Source organism: Symphalangus syndactylus, chromosome 12 (assembly GCF_028878055.3).
Source record: "Symphalangus syndactylus isolate Jambi chromosome 12, NHGRI_mSymSyn1-v2.1_pri, whole genome shotgun sequence".
NCBI lineage: Eukaryota > Metazoa > Chordata > Mammalia > Primates > Hylobatidae > Symphalangus > Symphalangus syndactylus.
The window spans coordinates 144,718,108-144,738,917 of NC_072441.2; the positions used below are offsets into that span (position 1 = coordinate 144,718,108).

At 45.0% G+C, this 20,810-nt stretch overlaps 1 protein-coding gene across 4 annotated transcripts in view; it reads left to right on the plus strand.

The window, feature by feature from the left end:
• The window catches only part of YARS1 (tyrosyl-tRNA synthetase 1), a 41,316-nt gene that overhangs the window by 9,694 nt on the left and 10,812 nt on the right, over positions 1 to 20,810 (plus strand). For 2 of the 4 annotated variants that reach the window (XM_063627966.1, XM_055255534.2), the window contains exons 4-6: positions 2,238 to 2,367; positions 9,091 to 9,171; positions 15,944 to 16,036. In XM_063627966.1, coding sequence (XP_063484036.1) covers positions 2,238 to 2,367; positions 9,091 to 9,171; positions 15,944 to 16,036 — 304 coding nt within the window. The remainder of the gene's footprint in view (positions 1 to 2,237; positions 2,368 to 9,090; positions 9,172 to 15,943; positions 16,037 to 20,810) is intronic. The other 2 variants (XM_063627965.1, XM_063627967.1) reach the window with 1 other exon arrangement.

A 20,810-nucleotide genomic window follows, 5' to 3' on the forward strand; every position in this document is an offset into this window, starting at 1 on the left:
GCAGGCAGGCCAGGGTAGAGAAAGTTTTCAGGAAGCCAGGGGTTTCAATTTGGATGTGATGGTTAGGGAAGCCCTCTCTACTAAAATGACATTAGGCAGAAACCTGAATAAGGTGAGGGAGTGAGTCTTGCAAATATGTATTGAATTCTTGCTATGTGCGAGACGCTAGTCTAGGCACTGGGGTTATACCTGTGAAGAACACAGGCATGGTTTTTATTCTCCAAGAACTTAAGAGAATTTGGGATATGGGAAGGTGGGATAAATAAAGCTATCTTGCTTCAAAGTCACTTGATATTTTTCTATATACAAAAATGACTTTAGGGCCAGGCATGGTGGCTCACGCCTGTAATCTCAGCACTTTGGGAGGCTGAGGTCAGGAGTTCAAGACCAGCCTGGCCAACATGGCAAAACCCCATCTCTACTAAAAATACAAAAATTAGCCAGGTGTGGTGGTTTATGCCTGTAATCCCAGTACTCAGGAGGCTGAGGCAGGATAATCACTTGAACCCACGGGGCAAAGGTTGCGGTGAGCCGAGATCACACCACTGCACTCCAGCCTGGGCAACAGAGTGAGACTCTGTCTCAAAATAAAAAATAATAATAATGGTGGGGGAGTGGCGGGTGCTGGATGCAGTGGCTCATGCCTGTAATCCCAGCACTTTGGGAGGCCAAGGCAGGAGAATCACCTGAGCTCAGGAATTCGAGGCCAGAGTGGGCGTAGCAAGACCTCATCTCTACTAAAAATCAAAAAAATTAGCTAGGCATCATGGCATGCACCTGTAATCCCAGCTACTTGAGAGGCTGAGGTGGGAGTATCACTTGAGCTGAGATCAAAGCTGCAGTGACTATGATTGTGCCATTATACTGCACCCTGGGCAACAGAGCAAGATCCTGTCTCAAAAACAAAAAAACATGGAAATAGATTGGGAAATTTTGATATCAGTTGAAAAGGCATTCCAAATTAAGAGACTGAAGGAGAATGGCAGAGAAGCAGTATTTCAAGAGATAATGGCAGAACATTTTCCAGAAGTGAAGAAAAATACTAATTAAAGCCCTCTTTTAAAAAGAAAAACAAGCCCAGTACTGTGGCTTGTTTTCCCAGCACTTTGGCAGGCTGGGGTGGGCAGATTGCTTGAGCCCAGCAGTTCCAGACCAGCCTGGGCAATGTGGGGAAACCACGTCTCTACAAAAAATAGAAAAATTGGGCAGGTGTGGTGGCACATGCCTATAGTTCTAGTTCCTTTGGAGGCTGAGGTGGGAGGATCACCTGAGCCCAGGGAGATTAAGGCTGCAGTGAGCTGTGATCACACCACTGTGTTCCAGCCCAGGTGACAGAGTGAGACCCTGTCTCAAAAAAAAAAAAAGATAAAAGGGAAAAACATAAAAATAAAGAAATATTTTAGATGAGAAGATAGGTCTATCACATTTTAGAAGCTACCAGGCAGTGCTCTGTTTGAATGTCCTAATGTAACTAGACCCAGGTTTGGCTGCCCGGCCACTTGAAAGCCAAGACAGAAGAGACAAGGGTTGGTAGGAGGAGAAGCAGGTTTAATCAGAAAGCCAGCAAACCGAGAAGATGGTGAACTAGTGTTCTAAAGTACTATCTTAAATTCTAAATTTTACCATAGTGTTTTTAAAGGGAGACTTGGTGTGGGAGACATGCAGGAGTGGTGAGAATACAGGGTCTGTGTGTCTTTGTTCTGATGGCTGTCTTGCATAATTGCCTGTCAGGAGGTATGGTTGGTGTTATCTTGACTTCAGACTGATGGTGATGGACTAATTGTTCCAGACTCCCTCTGAGCAGGAGGATTCTGCAGTCTGGGCTCCATGCCTAGTTTGTTTCGAGATTAGCTTCTGGGATTTCTTTTTTTCCAACTTTTATTTTAGATTCAAGGGGTGCATGTGCAGGTTTGTTGCATGAGTAAATTACATGTCACAGGAGTTTGGTGTACAGACAATTTTGTCACTCAGGTAATCAGCACAATACCCAATAGGTAGTTTTTGAATCCTCACCCTCCTCTCTGGAATTTCTTAAGCAAGAACATAATTAAATAAGCATGTATCGCCAGAAGGGAGGGAAAGAAGAAGAAGAAAGTTGGTGATTAAAATATATTTTTAAAACTGAGATCCCTGGTTACACTAAGGTTAGGGAAGTAAATTAATGTGCTTTAGATTGCCCTGGGAAACTGAGGCCTAGGCCCAGGTTTACAGCTGTCCCCTCTTCCTTTCCTCTTCAGAGAGTACACACTAGATGTGTACAGACTCTCCTCCGTGGTCACACAGCACGATTCCAAGAAGGCTGGAGCTGAGGTGGTAAAGCAGGTGGAGCACCCTTTGCTGAGTGGCCTCTTGTACCCCGGACTGCAGGTACTTAAGTGGGAGGGAGTGGCCCGATGACCTTTTCTGCTCTGGTTTGATGACAGGCATATCCCATTGCACTTTGCTTTACTGCACTACGCAGATACTGTGTTTTTTACAAATTGAAAGTGTGTGGCAACCCTGTGTCCAGCAAGTCCACCAGCACCATTTTTCCAACAGCATGTGCTCACTTCGTGTCTCTGTGCCACATTCTGGTAATTCTCACAGAATTTCAAGCTTTTTCATTATTATCATATCTGCCTGGTGATATGCGATCTGTGACCTTTGATGTTAATATTGTAATTGTTTTGGGGCACCACAAACTGTGCCCGTATAAGACAATGAACTTAATAAATATTGTGTGTGTTCTGACTACTCTACCATCCAGCCATTTCCTCACTCTCCTGGCCTCCTTATTTCCTGAAACACAACAATATTGAAATTAGGCTAATTAATAACCCTACAATAGCCTCTAAGTGTTGAAAGGGAGAAGTCACACATTTCTCACTTTATTTATTTATTTTTGAGATGGAGTCTCGCTCTGTCACCCAGGCTGGAGTGCAGTGGTGCAATCTCGGCTCACTGCAACTTCCGCCTCCTGGGTTCAAGCAATTCTCTGCCTCAGCCTCCTGAGTAGCTGGGATTACAGGCGCCCGCCACCACGTCTGGCTGATTTTTTTGTATTTTTAGTAGAGATAGGGGTTTCACCATCTTGGCCAGGCTGGTCTTGAACTCCTGACCTTGTGATCCACCCACCTTGGCCTCCCACAGTGCTGTGATTATAGGCGTGAGCTACCGCGCCTGGCCGCACGTCTGTCACTTTAAATCTACAGCTAGAAATGATCAAGCTTAATGAAGAAGGAATGTCAAAAGCCGAGGCAGGCGGAAAGCTGGGCCTCTTGCACCAAATAGCCAGGTTGTGAATCCATAGGGAAAGTTCTTGACAGAAATTCAAAGTGCTACTCCAGTGAACACCTGAAAAATAGAAGGTGAAACAGATGTAAGTTTCACTTATGCTGATATGGAGAAAATTGTAGTAGTCTGGATAGAAGATCAAACCAGCCACAATATTACTTTAAGCTAAAGCCTACTCCAGAGAAAGGCCCTAACTGTCTTCAGTTTTATGAAGGCTGAGAGATTGGTTCATGACATTTAAAGGGAAAAAAGCCATTTCCATAATATAAAAGTGCAAGGTGAAGCAGCAAGCGCTGATGTAGAAGTTGCGGCAAGTTACCCAGAATATCTAGCTAAGATCATTGATGAAGGTGGCTACACTAAACAGTGGTAGATGAAATAGCCTTTTATCGGAAGAAGATGCCATCTTGGACTTTCATAGCTAGAGAGAAGTTGATTCCTGGCTTCAAATCTTCAAAGGACAGGCTGACTCTCTTGTTAGGAGCTAATGCAGCTGGTGACTTGAAGTTGAAGCCAATGCTCATTTACATTCCAAAAATCCTAGTGCCTTTAAGAATTATGCTAAATAGGCCGGGCATGGTGGCTCATGCCTGTAATCCTAGCACTTTGGGAAGCCGAGGTGAGCAAATCACTTGAGGCCAGGAGTTCGAGACCAGCCTGGCCAACATGGTGAAACCCCGTCTCTACTAAAACTACAAAAAAAAAAAAAAGAAAAGAAAAATTAGGCCAGGCGTGATGGCTCACACCTGTAACTCAGCACTTTGAGAGGCCGAGGCAGGCAGATCACGAGGTCAGGAGTTCGAGACCAGCCTGGCCATCATAGTAAAACCCCATCTCTACTAAAAATACAAAAATTAGCTGGTCATGGTGGCGTGCAACTGCAGTCCCAGCTACTTGGGAGGCTGAGGCAGGACAGTCGCTTGAAACCGGGAGGCGGAGATTGCAGTAAGCTGAGATCGTGCCATTGCACTCCAGCCTGGGCAACAATGCAAGACTCTGTCTCAAGAAAAAAAAAAATTAGCCAGGTGTTGTGGCGCGCATCTGTAGCCCCAGCTACTTGGGAGGCTGAGGCAGGAGAATCACTTAAACCCAGGAGGTGGAGATTGCAGTGAGCCGAGATCACACCACTGCACTCCAGCCTGGGTAACAGAGTGAGACTCCATCTCAAAAAAGACTTATGCTAAGTCTACTCTGCCTGAGCTCTATAAATGGAACAACAAAGCCTGGATAGTAGCATATCTGTTAACAGTATGATTTACTGAGCATTTTAAGCCCACTTTTGAGACCTGCTCCTCAGAAAGAAAGATTCTTTTCAAAACATTACTGCTCATTGACAGCGCACCTGGTCACCTAAGAGCGCTGATTGAGAGCTTCTGTAGAGCTTGAGATGTTCAGGAGTTGAATGTTATTTTTACGCCTGCTAACACAACGTCCATTCTATAGCCCATGGATCAAGGAGTGATTTCGACTTTCAAGTCCTACTATTTAGGAAATACATTTCAAAAGGCTATAGCTGCCATAGATAGTGATTCCTCTGATGGATCTGGGCAAAGTAAACTGAAAACCTCTGAAAAGGATCCAGCATTCTAGGTGTTATCAAGAATATTCGTGATTCATGGGAGGAAGTAAAAATATCCATATTAACAGGAGTTTGGAAGAAGTGGATGGTAACTGTCATGGGTGACTTTGAGGGATTCAAGACTTCAGCGAGGGAAGTCACTGTAGATGGGGTAGAAATAACAGGAGAACTGCAATTAGGAGTGGAGCCTGAAGATGTGACTGAATTGCTGCAATCTCATGATAAATTTTGAACAGATGAGGAATTGCTTCTTATGGATGAGCAAAGAAAGTGGTTTCTTGAAGTGGAAACTACTGGTGCGGATTCTGTGAACGTTGTTGAAATGGCAACAGAGGATTTTGAATGTTACGTAAACTTAGTTGATAAAGCAGCAGCAGGGTTTGAGAGGATGGACTCCAATATTGAAAGAAGTTCTATTGTGGACGGAATGCTATCAAACAGCATCACCTGCACCAGATAAATCTTTCATGAAAGGGAGAGTCCATTGACGTGGCAAACTTCATTGTTGTCTTATTTTAGGTAATTGCCACAGCCACTGCAGCCTTCAGCAACCACCACCCTGATCAGTCAGCAGCCATCAGACGTGGAGGCAAGACCCTCCACCAGCAAGAAGATGATGACTTGCTGAAGGCTCAGATGATCATTAGCATTTTTAGCCGTACCTTAACCAAATTAAAGTATGTACGTTGTTTTTGTAGACATTAACGCTATTATACACTTTAAATAGACTACGGCATAGTGTAACCACAACTTTTATATGCACTGAGAAACAAAAAAATCTAAGTGACTCACTTTATTTTGGTTGTCTGGAACTGAACCCACAGTATCTCTGAGGTATGCCTGTACTGTACACAAACCTCTCTCCTGGCACCAGTTAAATATATGCATTTGCTGTTCCTTCTCCAACCTATAGGCCTTCCTGTGTGTCTGTCCTCTTCCTTCCCTGCTTCCTGGGAAGCTCTTTTACTTCTTCCATTATAATTCCTTCTCTACCTGTCTGTCCTTTAAGACATTGTTCATCTCATACATCTTTATGTTAATCATAATCCTTTTTATCATAATCTTAATAAAGGAAATAAACTTCAGAGCGATATATGAAAATAAATTTGAGCATGATCCTATTTTCTGTTAAACAAAACAAATACATGTTTTGCTTAACAGAAACTTCCTTCTGTTTCCTTCATGTGCACGTATATTTGTATGAGCAAGGAGAAGGATAGAAAAATACAAACCAGGCGGGCGCGGTGGCTCACGCCTGTAATCCCAGCACTTTGGGAGGCCGAGGCGGGCGGATCATCCTGGCTAACACGGTGAAACCCCGTCTGTACTAAAAATACAAAAAATTAGCCAGGTGTGGTGATGGGCGCCTGTAGTCCCAGCTACTCAGGAGGCTGAGGCAGCAGAGTGGCGTGAACCTAGGAGGCAGAGCTCGTGCCACTGCACTCCACCCTAGGTGACAGACAGTGCAAGACTCCGTCTCCAAAAAAAAAGAAAGAAAAGTACAAACCAAGCTGTTGATACTGGTTACCTTGTGAAGGCAGAATGAAAATATGGATAGACTTCACTTTTTCTTTGTATATCTGTATAATTTTTTTTAATTAAATTTTTTGTAGAGACAGCGTCTCACTACGTTGTCTAGGCTGGTCTTGAACTCCTGGCCTCAAGTGATCCTCCTGCCTTAGTCTCCCAAAGTGCTGAAATTGCAGGCGTGAGCCAACACATCTAGCTCTCTATAATGTTTGATATGAGAAAATAAAATTTTCCCTTGTCACCTCAAAGAGATACTTTCCAAGGTTAAACCTGGAGCTGGGCGCAGTGGCTGGCACCTGTAACCCCAACACTTTGGGAGGCCAAGACAGGCAGATCACTTGAGGTTGGGAGTTCAAGACCAGCCTGACCAACATGGTGAAACCCCATCTCTACCAGATAATACAAAAATTAGCCAGGTATGGTGGCATGCCCCTGTAGTCCCAGCTACTCGTGAGGCTGAGGTGGGAGAATCACTTGAACCCAGGAAGTGGAGATTGCAGTGAGCCGAGATCACGCCACTGCCCTCCAGCCTGGGTGACAGAGTGAGACCCTATCTTAAAAAAAGAAAACCCGGAGACATGCTAGTTCTGCACTGTTGACTGGGCGCCATGGTTTATGCCTATAATCCCAAGTCCAAGGCAGGAGGATCGCTTGAGGCCAGGAGTTCAAGACCAGCCTAGGCAACGTAGCAAGACTCCATCTCTGTTTTATTATGTGTGTGTGAGACTCCATCTCTAAAAAAAAAAAAAAGAAAGAAAGAAAGAAAAAGCTATGTCTGTACTGTCTAATGTGGTAGCCTCTAGTCCTAGTCATATGTGGCTATTAAAATTAAATAAAATGTAAATTTTTGTTCTCTAGTCGCATTGGCTATATATCAAGTTCTTCGTTAGCTACTATATTGGACAGCACAGACATATAACATATTCATCACCACAGAAGATTCTGTTGGATAATGCTGTTCTAGACTGTTCCTGCTTGTTCAGCCTTCTCTTCCTCTTCCCTTCAGCCAATCATGCACTAAATTTATCAATTCTACTTTTTTAAAATGTCTTAAATTCATTCTTGCTCTGCATCCTCATTGTCTTTTGTTCATCAATATTTCTCACTTAGACTGTCACAATAGCCTTCGAGCCATTCACTTTGTCTCTAGCCCATGGGTCTCCAGTCTCTGCCCTGCCCTGTTACTGTTGCGATCTTCCTACAGTGCTGGTCATATTTCTCCTCTCCTTAAAACCTTTCATTGGCCAAGATAACACTAGGCACCCTAGCATGACATTTCATGGTCCTTATCTACTTTTCTAACCTCATCAGTCACTACTTCCCACCTCCCTTGAAGTTTGTACTTTTGCAGACTGAATCACTCAAAATTTCCCTAAACACTTCACACCTCTGTGCCTTCTCACATTCTATTTCCTCTGCATGGTGAAAAACATCTATATGTTCTTCAAAACCAAGCTTAGCCCACAATCTGATTCTAGGAAACCTTCTCCACACCCATCTTACTAAATAGAGATAATTTCTTCTTTTATGTCAACACTGTTCCTTTTATGAACATCTGGGTTAACCCTTAGCACACTGAGTTGAAATGATCTGTTTACTTGTCTCTCCCCAGCTGGATAATTGGGCTTCTTGAAGGGAGAGTCTGGGTCTGATTTATCTCACCATCCACGGAGCTGGCAGCAGGCCTGGCATGTCATAAGTGACAGTCACTGTTTTATTTATTTATTTTAATTTTATTTTATTTTTTGAGACAGGGCCTCACTCTGGGTGCAGTGGCACGATCATGGCTCACTGCAGCCACGACCTCTCTGGGCTTAGGTGATCCTCCTACCTCAGCCTTCTGAGTAGCTGGGACTATAGAAGTGCGCCATCACACTTGGCTAATTTCTTTTTGTTTGTTTGTTTTTTATTTTTGGAGAGACACCCGGGCTCAAGTGATCTTTCCACCTCAGCCTCCCAAAGTGCTGGGATTACAGGTGTGAGCCATTGCACCCAGACAGTCACTATTTTCTAGCTCAGTCTTACCTTTTTCCCGAATTCTCACAGGACTTCTTTATGCTACTTATATGTCATTTGTCACAGGCCACCTTATTCAGTAGGATACTTTTGGCATGACTATGGTTTGTTTTCTTCTTCTCTCCCTCCCTGCAGGATTCTGTGTATCCTGAGGGCAGAGACTACTCTTATTTTTTCATCCCATGACATCCACATGGAGTAATGTTCACCGCAAACACTCAGCAACTGTCTTTGCAGCTTTTGAGGCCAAGAGGGAAGCTGGCTGCTGTTTATTTTCTTCTTGGCTTTACCTTCTGAAAAATCTAGTAATTTCCTAAAGTTTCTGATTTCTCAGACCCATATAGAAGAAATAAAATAGATGTTTAGGCCGGGCACGGTGGCTCTCGCCTGTAATCCCAGCACTTTGGGAGGCCAAGGTGGGTGGATCACCTGAGCTCAGGAGTTTAAGGCCAGCCTGGGCAACATGGCAAAACCTGTCTCTACTAAAAATACAAAAAATTAGCCGGGCGTGGTGGTGCATGCCTGTAAGCCCAACTACTAGGGAGGCTGAGGCAGGAGACTCACTTGAACCCGAGAGGCAGAGGTGGCAGTGAGCCGAGATCACACCACAGCGCTCCAGCCTGGGCGACAGAGCGAGACTCTGTCTCAAAAAAATAAAGTAGATGTTTATGTTCATGTGTTTCTTTCCACAGGCTTTAGATGAAGAGTATTTAAAAGTTGATGCCCAATTTGGAGGCGTTGATCAGAGAAAGATTTTCACCTTTGCAGAGAAGGTGAGTATCCGCTTTCCTGTCTTTTTTCACTTGTACCTCAGAGGTATGCAACTATGTTTATTTTTTTGTTTATTTTATTTTATTTTATTTTATTTTTTTTTTTTTTTTTTTTTTTTTTTGAGACGGAGTCTTTCTCTGTCCCCCAGGCTGGAGTGCAGTGGCGCGATCTCGGCTCACCACAACCTCCACCTCCTGGGTTCACGCCATTCTCCTGCCTCAGCCTCCCGAGTAGCTGGGACCACAGGCGCCCGCCAACACGCCCGGCTAATTTTTTGTATGTTTTAGTAGAGACGGGGTTTCACTGTGTTAGCCAGGATGGTCTCGATCTCCTGACCTCGTGATCCACCCGCCTCGGCCTCCCAAAGTGCTGGGATTACAGGCTTGAGCCACCGCGCCCGGCCCGCAACTATGTTTATTGAACTGTGATGTGTCAGTCCCGCTAGTCATAGTGTATGGTAAATATTCTCCTTGTTTTGCAGATGAGAACACTGAGGATAGAAGAATAAGAAGTTGTCCAATATCACACAGTTAGTAACTGAGCAGGAATAATTAGTACCCAGATCTTTCAAACTCCAAAGCCCATGTGCCTGGTGACAGCCAGGAAGCTGCTCCCGCACCTGTTGGATTTACTCCTTTGCTAATAGCCCAGTTTCCAAGGAGAGGCATTACCAGTTGGAACTACTGTCCTTTCACAGAGCATTTGGTTCACATTTCCCAGCATCTTTTTCTTTTTCTTGTCTTTTTTTTGAGACAAGTTCTCACTCTGTTGCCCAGGCCAGAGTGCAGTGGTGCAGTCACAGCTCATCACAGCCTTGACAGCCTGGGCTCAAGCAATTCTCCCACCTCAGCCTCCCAAGTAGCTGGGACCACAGGTGCATGCCACAACACCTGGCTAGTTTTAAAATTACTTGTAGAGATGAGGCCTTCCTGTGTTGCCCAGGCAGGTCTCAAACCCCTGGGCTCATGCAGTCTTCCTGCCTTGGCCTCCCAAAGTGCTGGGATTATAGGCGAGATCCACTGTGCCTGGCTTAGTTTTTTGATATATTTAATGAATGCAGAAATGCTTACTATATATATGTTTTGTGTTTTGTTTTTTGTTTTTTGTTTTTTTTTTTTTTTGAGACAGAGTTTTGCTCTTGTCACCCAGGCTGGAGTGCAATGGCTCACTCTCGGCTCACTGCAACCTCCACCTTCTGGGTTCAAGTGATTCTCCTGCCTTAGCCTCCCGAGTAGCTGGGATTACAGGCGCCTGCCACCATGCCTAGGTAATTTTGATATTTTTAAGTAGAGATGGGGTTTCACCATGTTGGCCAGGCTGGTTTCGAACTCCTGACCTCAGGTGATCCACCCATCTCAGCCTTCCAAAGCACTGGGATTACAGGTGTGAGCCACTGCACCCAGCCACAATATAAATTTTTTGAGGGTCAGGCACTATGGCTCATGCCTGTAATCCCAGTACGTTGGGAGGCTGAGGCAGGAGGATCATTTGAGCCCAGGAGTTCGAGACCAGCCTGGGCCACATAGCCAGACTTGGTCTCCATAATAAAATAAAAAATTAGCCAGGCACGCCTCTGTAGTCCCAGCTATTCAGGAGGCCGAGGCAGAATGATTGCTTGAGCCCAGGAGGTGTGATCATGGCTGCAGTGAGCCATGATCACACCATCACACTCCAAACTGGGTGACAAAGCAAGACCTTGTCTCTGGAAAAAAAAAAACAAAAAAGAATAAAAAATACATTGTTTGATTATTTGTTTTTATGTTTTTGTTTTTGTTGTTGTTGTTGTTGTTGTTTTAAGACAGAGTCTCGCACTGTTACCTGGGCTGGAGTGCAGTGGCGTGAGCTTGGCTCACTGCAACCTCTGTCTCCCAGGTTCAAGCGACTCTCTTTGCCTCAGCCTCCCAAGTAGCTGGGATTACAGGTGCCTGTCACCACACCCAGCTAATTTTTTTGTATTTTTAGTAGAGACGGGGGTTTCACTATGTTGGCCAGGCTGATCTCAAACTCCTGACCTTATGATCCACCCGCCTCAGCCTCTCAAAGTACTGGGATTACAAGCATGAGCCACCACGCCCGGCCTATTATTTCATTTTATCTGCTTGATTAACTTTTTAGCTGGACCTTCTTTTATTATTAGAGCAGGGATTTGGCCCATACCTTGTTTTTGTATGACTCATGAGCTAAGAATGGTTTTTACATTGTTTAAGAATTGTGAAAAAAAGATGAAGAATATGCAGTAAAGAGCACACGTGGCCCATAAAGCCTAAAATCTTTTTTGAGAGGGAGTCTCGCTTTGTCGCCCATGCTGGAGTGCAGTGGCGCAATCTTGGCTCACTGCAACCTCTGCCTCCTGGGTTCAAGTGATTCTCCTGCCTCAGCCTCCCAAGCAGCTGGGACTACAGGTGCGTGCCACCACACCCAGCTAATTTTTGTATTTTTAGTAAAGACAGGGTTTCACCATATTGGCCAGGATGGTCTTGATCTCTTGACCTCATGATCCACCCGCCTTGGCCTCCCATAGTGCTAGGATTACAGGCGTGAGCCACCGTGCCCGGCCCTTAAAATCTTTGTTAACTGGCCCTTTCTAAAACAGTTTGCCCATCCCTGCCCTAGAGATTACAACATGTATCCTTGCAATTTATTACAGTTTAAGTTAGATATTTTTACCACTGCCCAACAATTCAGGAAACAGTTTTACTACATTTTTGCTCCAGTAAAACTCATTTTTTGTTTGTTTGTTTGTTTGTTTTTGTTTTTTGAGACGGAGTCTTGCTGTGTCGCCCAGGCTGGAGTGCAATAGCACGATCTCGGCTCACCGCAAGCTCCACCTCCCGGGTTCATGCCATTCTCCTGCCTCAGCCTCCCAAGTAGCTGGGACTACAGGTGCCCGCCACCACATCCGGCTAATTTTTTTTATTTTTAGTAGAGACAGGTTTCACCGTGTTAGCCAAGGTGGTCTCGATCTCCTGACCTTGTGATCCTCCCACCTTGGCCTCCCAAAGTGCTGAGGTTACAGGCGTGAGCCACCGCGCCCGGCAAAAGTCATCTTTTTTTTTTTTTTGAGACAGAGTCTTGCTCTGTCACCAGTGCAGTGGCGTGATCTTGGCTCATGCAAGCTCCGCCTCCCGGGTTCAAGCCATTCTCCTGCCTCAGCCTCCCAAGTAGCTGGGATTACAGGCGCCCACAACCATGCCCAGCTAATTTTTGTATTTTTAGTAGAGATGGGGTTTCACCATATTGGCCAGGATGGTCTCGATCTCCTGACCTCATGACCCACCCGCCTCGGCCTCCCGAAGTGCTGGGATTACAGGCATGAGCCACCGTGCCTGGCCTCAAAACTCATTTTTGACATAAATTTTAAATCCCTTGGCCGGGCGCAATGGGTCACTCCTGTAATCCCAGCACTTTGGAGGGCCAAGACGGGCAGATCACCTGAGGTCAGAAGTTTGAGACCAGCCTGACCACCATGATGAAACCTCGTTTCTAGTAAAAATACAAAAATTAGCCAGACGTGGTGGTGTGCACCTATAATCCCAGCTATTCAAGAGGCTGACACAGGAGAATTGTTTGAGCCTGGGAGGCAGAGGTTGCAGTAAGCTGAGATCACACCATTGTACTCCAGGCTGGGCAACAGAGAGAGCCCTTGTCTCAAAAATAAAATAAAATAAATCTTAAAGACTTTATTGCATTTTTTTTTTTAAATTTTTCTGAGACTGAGTCTTCCTCTGTCGCCCAGGCTGAAGGGCAATGGCGTGATCTTGGCTCACTGCAACATCCACCTCCCTGGTTCAAGGGATTCTCATGCCTCAGCCTACTGAGTAGCTGGAATTACAGGTGCCCGCCACCACGCCTGGCTAATTTTTGTATTTTTGGTAGAGACAGGGTTTCACCATGTTGGCCAGGCTGGTCTTGAACTCCTGACCTCAAGCGATCCGCCCACCTTGGCCTCCCAAAGTGCTGGGATTACAGGCGTGAGCCACTGCGCTCAGCCTATAACTGTTTTTGAAGTCACTTTTCATCTGTATCTACTCCGACTTACCCTTTCTGATACTCTTGATTCTTGCCTGCAGTTCTTTGCTTCTGGGTGAGTTCATTTTCCTTCAACCTGAAGAGCCCCCACTTAGTATTTTGTGTCTGTAGTGCAGTTCTTTCAGTAATGAGTTCTTTCAGCTTTCTTTTATCTGAAAGCATCTTTCAGTTTCTTTCACTGGGTATGAAATTTGAAGTTTGCAATTATTTTTCTTATGGGCACTTTCAAAGGATCATTGCATTGCCTTCTGGCTTCCATAGTTTCAACTGAAAAGTCACCTCTAAGTATTATTGTTTCTCCTTTACAGATAATATGTCTTTTCTCTGACTGCTTTTAAGATTTTTTCTTGTTTCTGATTTTCAGCAATTTGACTATGATGTTTTTGTTGTTGTTTTCTTTGAGATGGGGTCTTGCTTGCATTGCCCAGGCTGGAGTGATTGATCTTGGCTCACTGCAGCCTCGACTTCCTGGGCTCAGGTGATACTCCCACCTCAGCCTCCCGAGTAGCTGGGACTATGGGCGTGTGCTACCATGCCTGGCTAATTTTTGTATTTTTTTTTTTTTGGAGATGGAGTTTCACCTTGTTGGCCAGGCTAGTCTCAAACTCCTGAGCTCAAACGATTTGCCTGCCTTGGCCTCCCAAATTGCTAGGATTACAGGTGTGAACCACTATGCCTGACCAGCTATGATGTTTTCAGCTATAGTTTTCTTTGTATTTATCCTGCTTAGATTTTGCTGAGCTTCTTGAATCAGTGGATTTGTTTTCATCAAATTTGGGAAATTGTCTGCCATGATTTCCTCAAATACTGCTTCTCTCTTATTCTCTTTCTCCTCTAGGGACTTTATAAAACTCATGTCCCATATTCTGTTCTGTTGTTTTCCTTTCTTTGTTCCCTCTGTGCTTTAGTTTGGATATGTTCTATTGAACTTTCCTCTAGTTTATCAATCCTGTCTTCTGTTAAATCCAGTATTGTGACATTTTAGAACTTCCATTTGATTCTTTTTATAGATTCCAATTGTCTTTTACAATTCTTTTTCATCCATTTTGTCTGTCTTTTCTTATTTCCTTTTTGGTTTGTTTTTCCTGCCTATTCTGCCTATGTACTCTTTTTTTTTTTAAGTTGGCGTCTCGCTCTGTCGCCCAGGCTAGAGTGCAGTGGCGCAATCTTGGCTCACTGCAAGCTCCGCCTCCCAGGTTCACGCCATTCTCCTGCCTCAGCCTCCTGAGTAGCTCGGACTACAGGCGCCCGCCACCACACCTGGCTAGTTTTTTGTATTTATAGTAGAGATGGGGTTTCACCGTGTTAGCCAGGATGGTCTCGATCTCCTGACCTTGTGATCCACCCGCCTTGGCCTCCCAAAGTGCTGGGATTACAGGCATGAGCCACCACGCCCGGCTTATTTTCTTTAACATACCAATCATAGTTATTTTGGCAACATGGTCTGTTTACTGCAATATCTGGATTGTTTCTGAATCTGCTTCTATTGACTATTTTCTCTTGACTGTCAGCCACTTTTCTCTGCTTCCCATTTCTAGTATTTTTTTGTGTGTGTATATCAAAGGGATTATAGATGCATTGTAGACCTTCTGGATTATGTTTATAGGATGCTATGTTTTCTGTAGATTGCTAAATTACTGACTTATCACCTGGGTTCTGTCAGGTTGGTTTTAGGCTTTGTTAGAACACATCTACTTCAGCTTGGCCTTTACTCCTGTGGTGTGGTCCTTGTTCCTAGAGCATGGCCTTTCTAGAGACTCAAACTGAAATATCAGGGTGTTCACAAAGCCCTCTCTACTTTGATTGGACCTAAACTTCCATCTCTGTCTCCCCAATACTGTGCAGCCTCCAAAATCTCTGCCCAGGTCTCCAGCCTCCCAGAGCCTGTTCTCTGCCAGACTTCCTGGTATCTCACTATGTGCATACACAGCTATGAGTCAGCCAAGAAATCAGTGGGGAATTTTGACATAGGCTGAGGAAGCCATCCCAGTCCCTAGAACTCCAATAGCTGTTTCCTCTGCTTAGTCTCTTGCCGTCTGCTTGGTCTCTTTTTCTCGGCACCTGGTTTGCAAAAAAATACCCTCAGTGAGAAAGCCAAGGCAAGTGTGTAGTCACCTTACTTCCTTTCGCTCAAGATTTGCTGCCCTGTTGGCGTTTTTTTGTTTTGTTTTTTGTTTTGTTTTTGTTTTTGTTTTTGAGATGGAGTCTCGCTCTTGTCGCCCAGGCTGGAGTGCAATGGCACAGTCTTGGCTCACTGCAACCTCTGCCTCCCGGGTTCAAGTGATCCTACTGCCTCAGCCTCCCAAGTAGCTGGAATTACAGGTGCCTGCCACCACGCTTGGCTAATTTTCGTATTCTTAGTAGAGATGGGGTTTCACCATGTTGGCCAGGCTCGTCTCGAACTCCTGACCTTAGGTGATCCGCCCACCTCAGCCTCCCAAAGTGCTGGGATTACAGGTGTGAGCCACCATGCCCAGCTTGCCCTGTTGTTTTATGTATTTCCAGCTTTTATTGTTGTTTATGGTGACATAGTTCAATAGCCTCACAATGTAATACTGATAGAAAAGCAGTAGGGAAAAAAACTTCGCTTGAATTATAGTCACTGTCGAAAACTACATATTTGGTATAAAAAGATTGGAAGCAATATAACAACTACTCAGTTGCTGGCCAAGTTAGATGAGATCGGGGCACTGAGCAGGAACTTAGACTAATAATCTGCTTTTGTGTGTTTCTCTGATCTCTCAGTACCTCCCTGCACTTGGCTATTCAAAACGGGTCCATTTGATGAATCCTATGGTTCCAGGATTAACAGGCAGCAAAATGAGCTCTTCAGAAGAGGTAAGTTGCCAGCTGCGACTTGAATTTAGAAATCTTCAGCCTCAATGGAGAGATCGAGGACCGGAAAGAACAGTGACCTGGCTAACTAGGATTCTCCAGTATTTGAGTTAGAAGGGGCCTTATACCATTCAATTAGTTCAGTGGTTCTTGAGTATCAAAGGATCCAGAGCAGTCCTGATGAGATCTAATCATAACTTAATGGTTTTTACTGCTGATAAAAAAATACAAGCAAAAGTAATGTCTTTGTTCATAGAACTGTGATAAAATTCAGCCTTATTAATGAGAGCACTGTGGTTGCATTTCACTAATTAGCATTTTGATTCCTAGGGTAATACTTGATATCACTAATATTATGATATCTTTTAATATTTAAGAGTCCCTCTTGAGCTCATGTACTTGAGGGAAAGTTCACTTTGGTTCTGATCATTAGAGTGTGGAAATCCAAAGATGTGAAAAGTTGAGTTCTGGGTTCCCAAACATGGCTTACCTTCAGAATCATCTAGGGAATTTAAAAAAAAAAAAAAAAGTGTTGATTAGACCTTGTCCATAGAGATTCTGATAAAGTAGTTCTGGGAGGAACTTAGGAATCTGTATTTCCTTCCTTCCTTCCTTCTTTCCTTCCTTCCTTTCTTCCTTCTTTTCTCTCTCTCTCTCTTTTTTTTTTCTTTTTTTGAGACAGTTTTACTCTGTTGCCCAGGCTGGAGTTCAGTGGTGCGATCTCAGCTTACTGCAACCTCCATCTCCCGGGTTCAAGCAATTCTCCTGCCACAGCCTCCTGAGTAGCTGGGATTATAGGCAAATGCCACAATGCCCAGCTAATTTTTGTATTTTTAGTAGAGACGGGGTTTCACCATCTTGGCCAGGCTGGTCTTGAACTCCTGACCTGGTGATCCACCCTCCTCAGCCTTGCAAAGTGCTGGGATTCCAGGTGTGAGCCACTGCGTCTGGCCTCCCTGTTACCATATTTTTAAAGAATATACTCGTTTCTTTTTCTCTCACATTAAAATCCTCCATGTGTCACTTATTCCTCTGACAAATACCGTATCACTCATCCCGTTTGGTGACATTTGCTGTTTCTTCACCCTGGTAATCAGGCCTAACAGTAGTTCCCAAATCAGAATCACTTGGAGAAGTTTATGTGTGTGTGTGTGTGTGTGTGTGTATTTTTTATTTATTTATTTATTTATTTATTTTTGAGATGGAGTCTCACTCTGTCATCCAGGCTGGAGTGCAGTGGCACGATCTCGGCTCACTGCAAGCTCCACCTCCCGGGTTCACGCCATTCTCCTGCCTCAGCTTCCTGGAGTAGCTGAGACTATAGGCGCCCGCCACCATGCCTCGCTAATTTTTTTTTTTTGTAGTTTTTAAGTAGAGATGGGGTTTCACTGTGTTAGCCAGGATGGTCTTGATCTCCTGACCTCATGATCCGCCCACCTCGGCCTCCCAAGGTGCTGGGATTATAGGCATGAGCCACCGCACCCAGCCAAAAAGTTTTACAAGCTCACGCCTGTAATCCCACCACCTTGGGAGGCCATGGCAGATGGATACCTGAGGTCAGGAGTTCGAGACCAGCCTGTCCAACATGGTGAAACCCCATCTCTACTAAAAGTACAAAAACTAGCCAGGCGTGGTGGCAGGCACCTGTAATCCCAGCTACTAGGGAGGCTGAGGCAGGAGAATTGCTTGAACCCAGGAGGCAGAGGTTGCAGTGAGCTGAGATCACGCCATTGCACTCCAGCCTGGGCAACAAGAGCGAGACTCCGTCTCAAAAAAAAAAAAAGGCAGGCCAGGCACGGTGGCTCACGCCTGTAATCCCAGCACTTTGGGAGGCCGAGGCGGGCGGATCACGAGGTCAGGAGATCGAGACCATCCTGGCTAACATGGTGAAACCCCGTCTCCACTAAAAATACAAAAAATTAGCCGGGTGTGGTGGCGGGCGCCTGTAGTCCCAGCTACGCAGGAGGCTGAGGCAGGAGAATGGCTTGAACCCCAGGGGGCGGAGCCTGCAGTGAGCCGAGATCGCGCCACTGCACTCTAGCCTGGGTGAAAGAGCGAGACTCCGTCTCAAAAAAAAAAAAAAAAAAAAAAGGCCAGGCACAGTGGCTCACACCTGTAATCCCAGCACTTTGGGAGGCCAAGGCAGGTGGATCATCTGAGGTCAGGAGTTCCAGACCAGCCTGGCCAACATGGTGAAACCCCTTCTCTACTAAAAATATAAAATTCAGTTGGGTGTGGTGGCACGCACCTGTAATCCCAGCTACTCAGGAGGCTGAAGCAGGAGAATTGCTTGAACCTGGGAGGCAGAGGTTGCACTGAGTCAAGATTGCATCATTGCACTCTAGCCTGGGCCACAGAGTGAGACTCCGTCTCAAAAAAAAAAAAAAAAAAATGCCTGGCCCAAGCCCAAGAGATTTTGATTCATTAGGTTTGGGCGGACCCCAGTAAAAGGTGATTCATATACGGTCACATGGGAGCTAGAATTTGGTAACCACTGAACTCAAATGACCATGAACTCACTCTTTCCAAATAAGAAACAAAGCCTATTACCTAAAAAGGAAAAATGGCTGTAGATAATATATAATACTTAGTGGGGCTGATTGCTATGAACAAGTATCCTCACACATTGTTGACAGCAATGTTGATTAGGATACCTTTCAAAAAACAATTTTGAACCTAGCAATTTTGGGCAGCTTAAGGAAATGATTTTAGAGAAGGGAAAAAACTCTGCAAAGATGTCCAATGTAGCATTATATATAATTTGTAAAAATTAGGATAGAATCTAACATTTGGAGTTTGTAAATTATGTTTCCACTAATAATTGGGAATATAATATGGCATAAAAACTATAAGTAGGCCACACATTGTGGTTCACACCTGTAATCCTAGCACTTTGGGAAGCCAGGGTGGGCAGATAGCTTGAATCCAAGAGTTCGAGACCAGCCTTGGCAACATGATAAAATCCCATCTCTACAAAAAATTTTAAAAATTAGCTAGGCATGGTGGCATGCACCAATAGTTCCAGCTACATGGGAGGCTGAGGTAGGAGGAGTACTTGAGCCTGGGAGGCAAAGGTCACAGTGGGCCATGATTGTGCCACCACACTCCAGCCTGGGCAACAGAGCAAGCAAGATCCTATCGATCCCAACACTTTGGGAAGCTGAGGCAGAAGGATTGCTAGAGGCCAGGAGTTTGAGATTGTCCTGGGCAACACAGTGAGACCCCATTTTAACAAAAATGAAAATTAGCCAGGCATGCCAGATGCGGTGGCTCACACATGTAATCCCAGCACTTTGGGAGGCCAAGGCGGGTGAATCACCTAAGGTCGGGAGTTCGACACCAGCCTGACCAACATGCAGAAACCCCGTCTCTGCTAAAAATACAAAATTAGCTGGGCATGGTGGTGCATGCCTGTAATCCCAGCTACTTGGGAGGCTGAGGCAGGAGGAACCGCTTGAACCCAGGAGGCGGAGGTTGAGGTGAGCCAAGATCATGCCATTGTACTCCAGCCTGAGCAACAAGCAAAACTCCATCTCAAAAAATAAATAATTAATTAATTAAAAAATTAAAAAAATATCAGCCAGGCATGGTTGTGTACACCTGTAGTCCTAGCTCCTCATGAGGCTGAGGTCAGAGGATCACTTAATGGCAGGAGTTCGAAGTTACAGTGAACTATAATTGCACCACTGTACTCCATCCTGAGCAACAGAGCGAGACCGTCTGAAAAGAAAAAAAAATTATAAGTAAGGACCAGCTAGCCACTCAGAAATACTTAAAAGATAGACATTTATTCTCCAACTACAAATTCATAACAATTTTGTGTGTTATAAACAAAGCCTAAGAAGAACACAAAAAATAAAATAGTTTAATTTGTTAGATGGCAGGATTGTGGGTGGTTTTTCCCCGTCACCCAGGCTGGGGTGAGTGGCATGATCATGCCTCACTGCAGTTTCAACCTCCTGGGCTCAAGTGATCCTCCTGCCTCAGCCTCCTGAGTAGCTGGGAGCACAGGCGCATACCACCACACACTGCCAATTTTTTATTTTCAGTAGAGATGGGGTCTTACTATGTTGCCCACGCTGGTCTTAAACTCCTGGGCTCAAGCAACCCTCCAGCCTCCCAAAGTGATAAGACTACAGGTGTGAGCCACCGTGCCCAGCCTAATGTTAAAATATTTTTATTGCCCGGGCGTGGTGGCTCACACCTGTAATCCCAGCACTTTGAGAGGCCAAGGCAGGCAGATCATGAGGTCAGGAGATCGAGACCATCCTGGCTACCACGGTGAAACCCCGTCTCTACTAAAAATACAAAAACAAAATTAGCCAGGCATGGTGACGGTCACCTGTAATCCCAGCTATTCGGGAGGCTGAGGCGGGAGAAGGGCGTGAACCCGGGAGGCGGAGCTTGCAGTGAGCTCAGATGGCGCCACTGCACTCCAGCCTGGGCGACAGAGTGAGACACTGTCCCAAAAAAAAAAAAACTTTTTATTTATTTATTTTTACCACGTCCACAGGAAAATATCTGCAAGTACCTAATGTTAAAATCTTTGTAAGAAGAATTTTTTTAGCGAGGCACAGTGGCTCACACCTTTAATCCCAGCACTTTGGGAGGTCAAGGCGGGAGAATTGCTTGAGCCCAGAAGTTTGAGACCAGCCTGGGCCACATAATGAAACCCTGTCCCTACAAAAAATAGAATTAGCTGGGCGTAGTCCCAGCTTTCCAGGAGTCTGAGATGGGAGAATCTCTTGAGCCCAGGAGATTGAGGCTGCAGTGCACC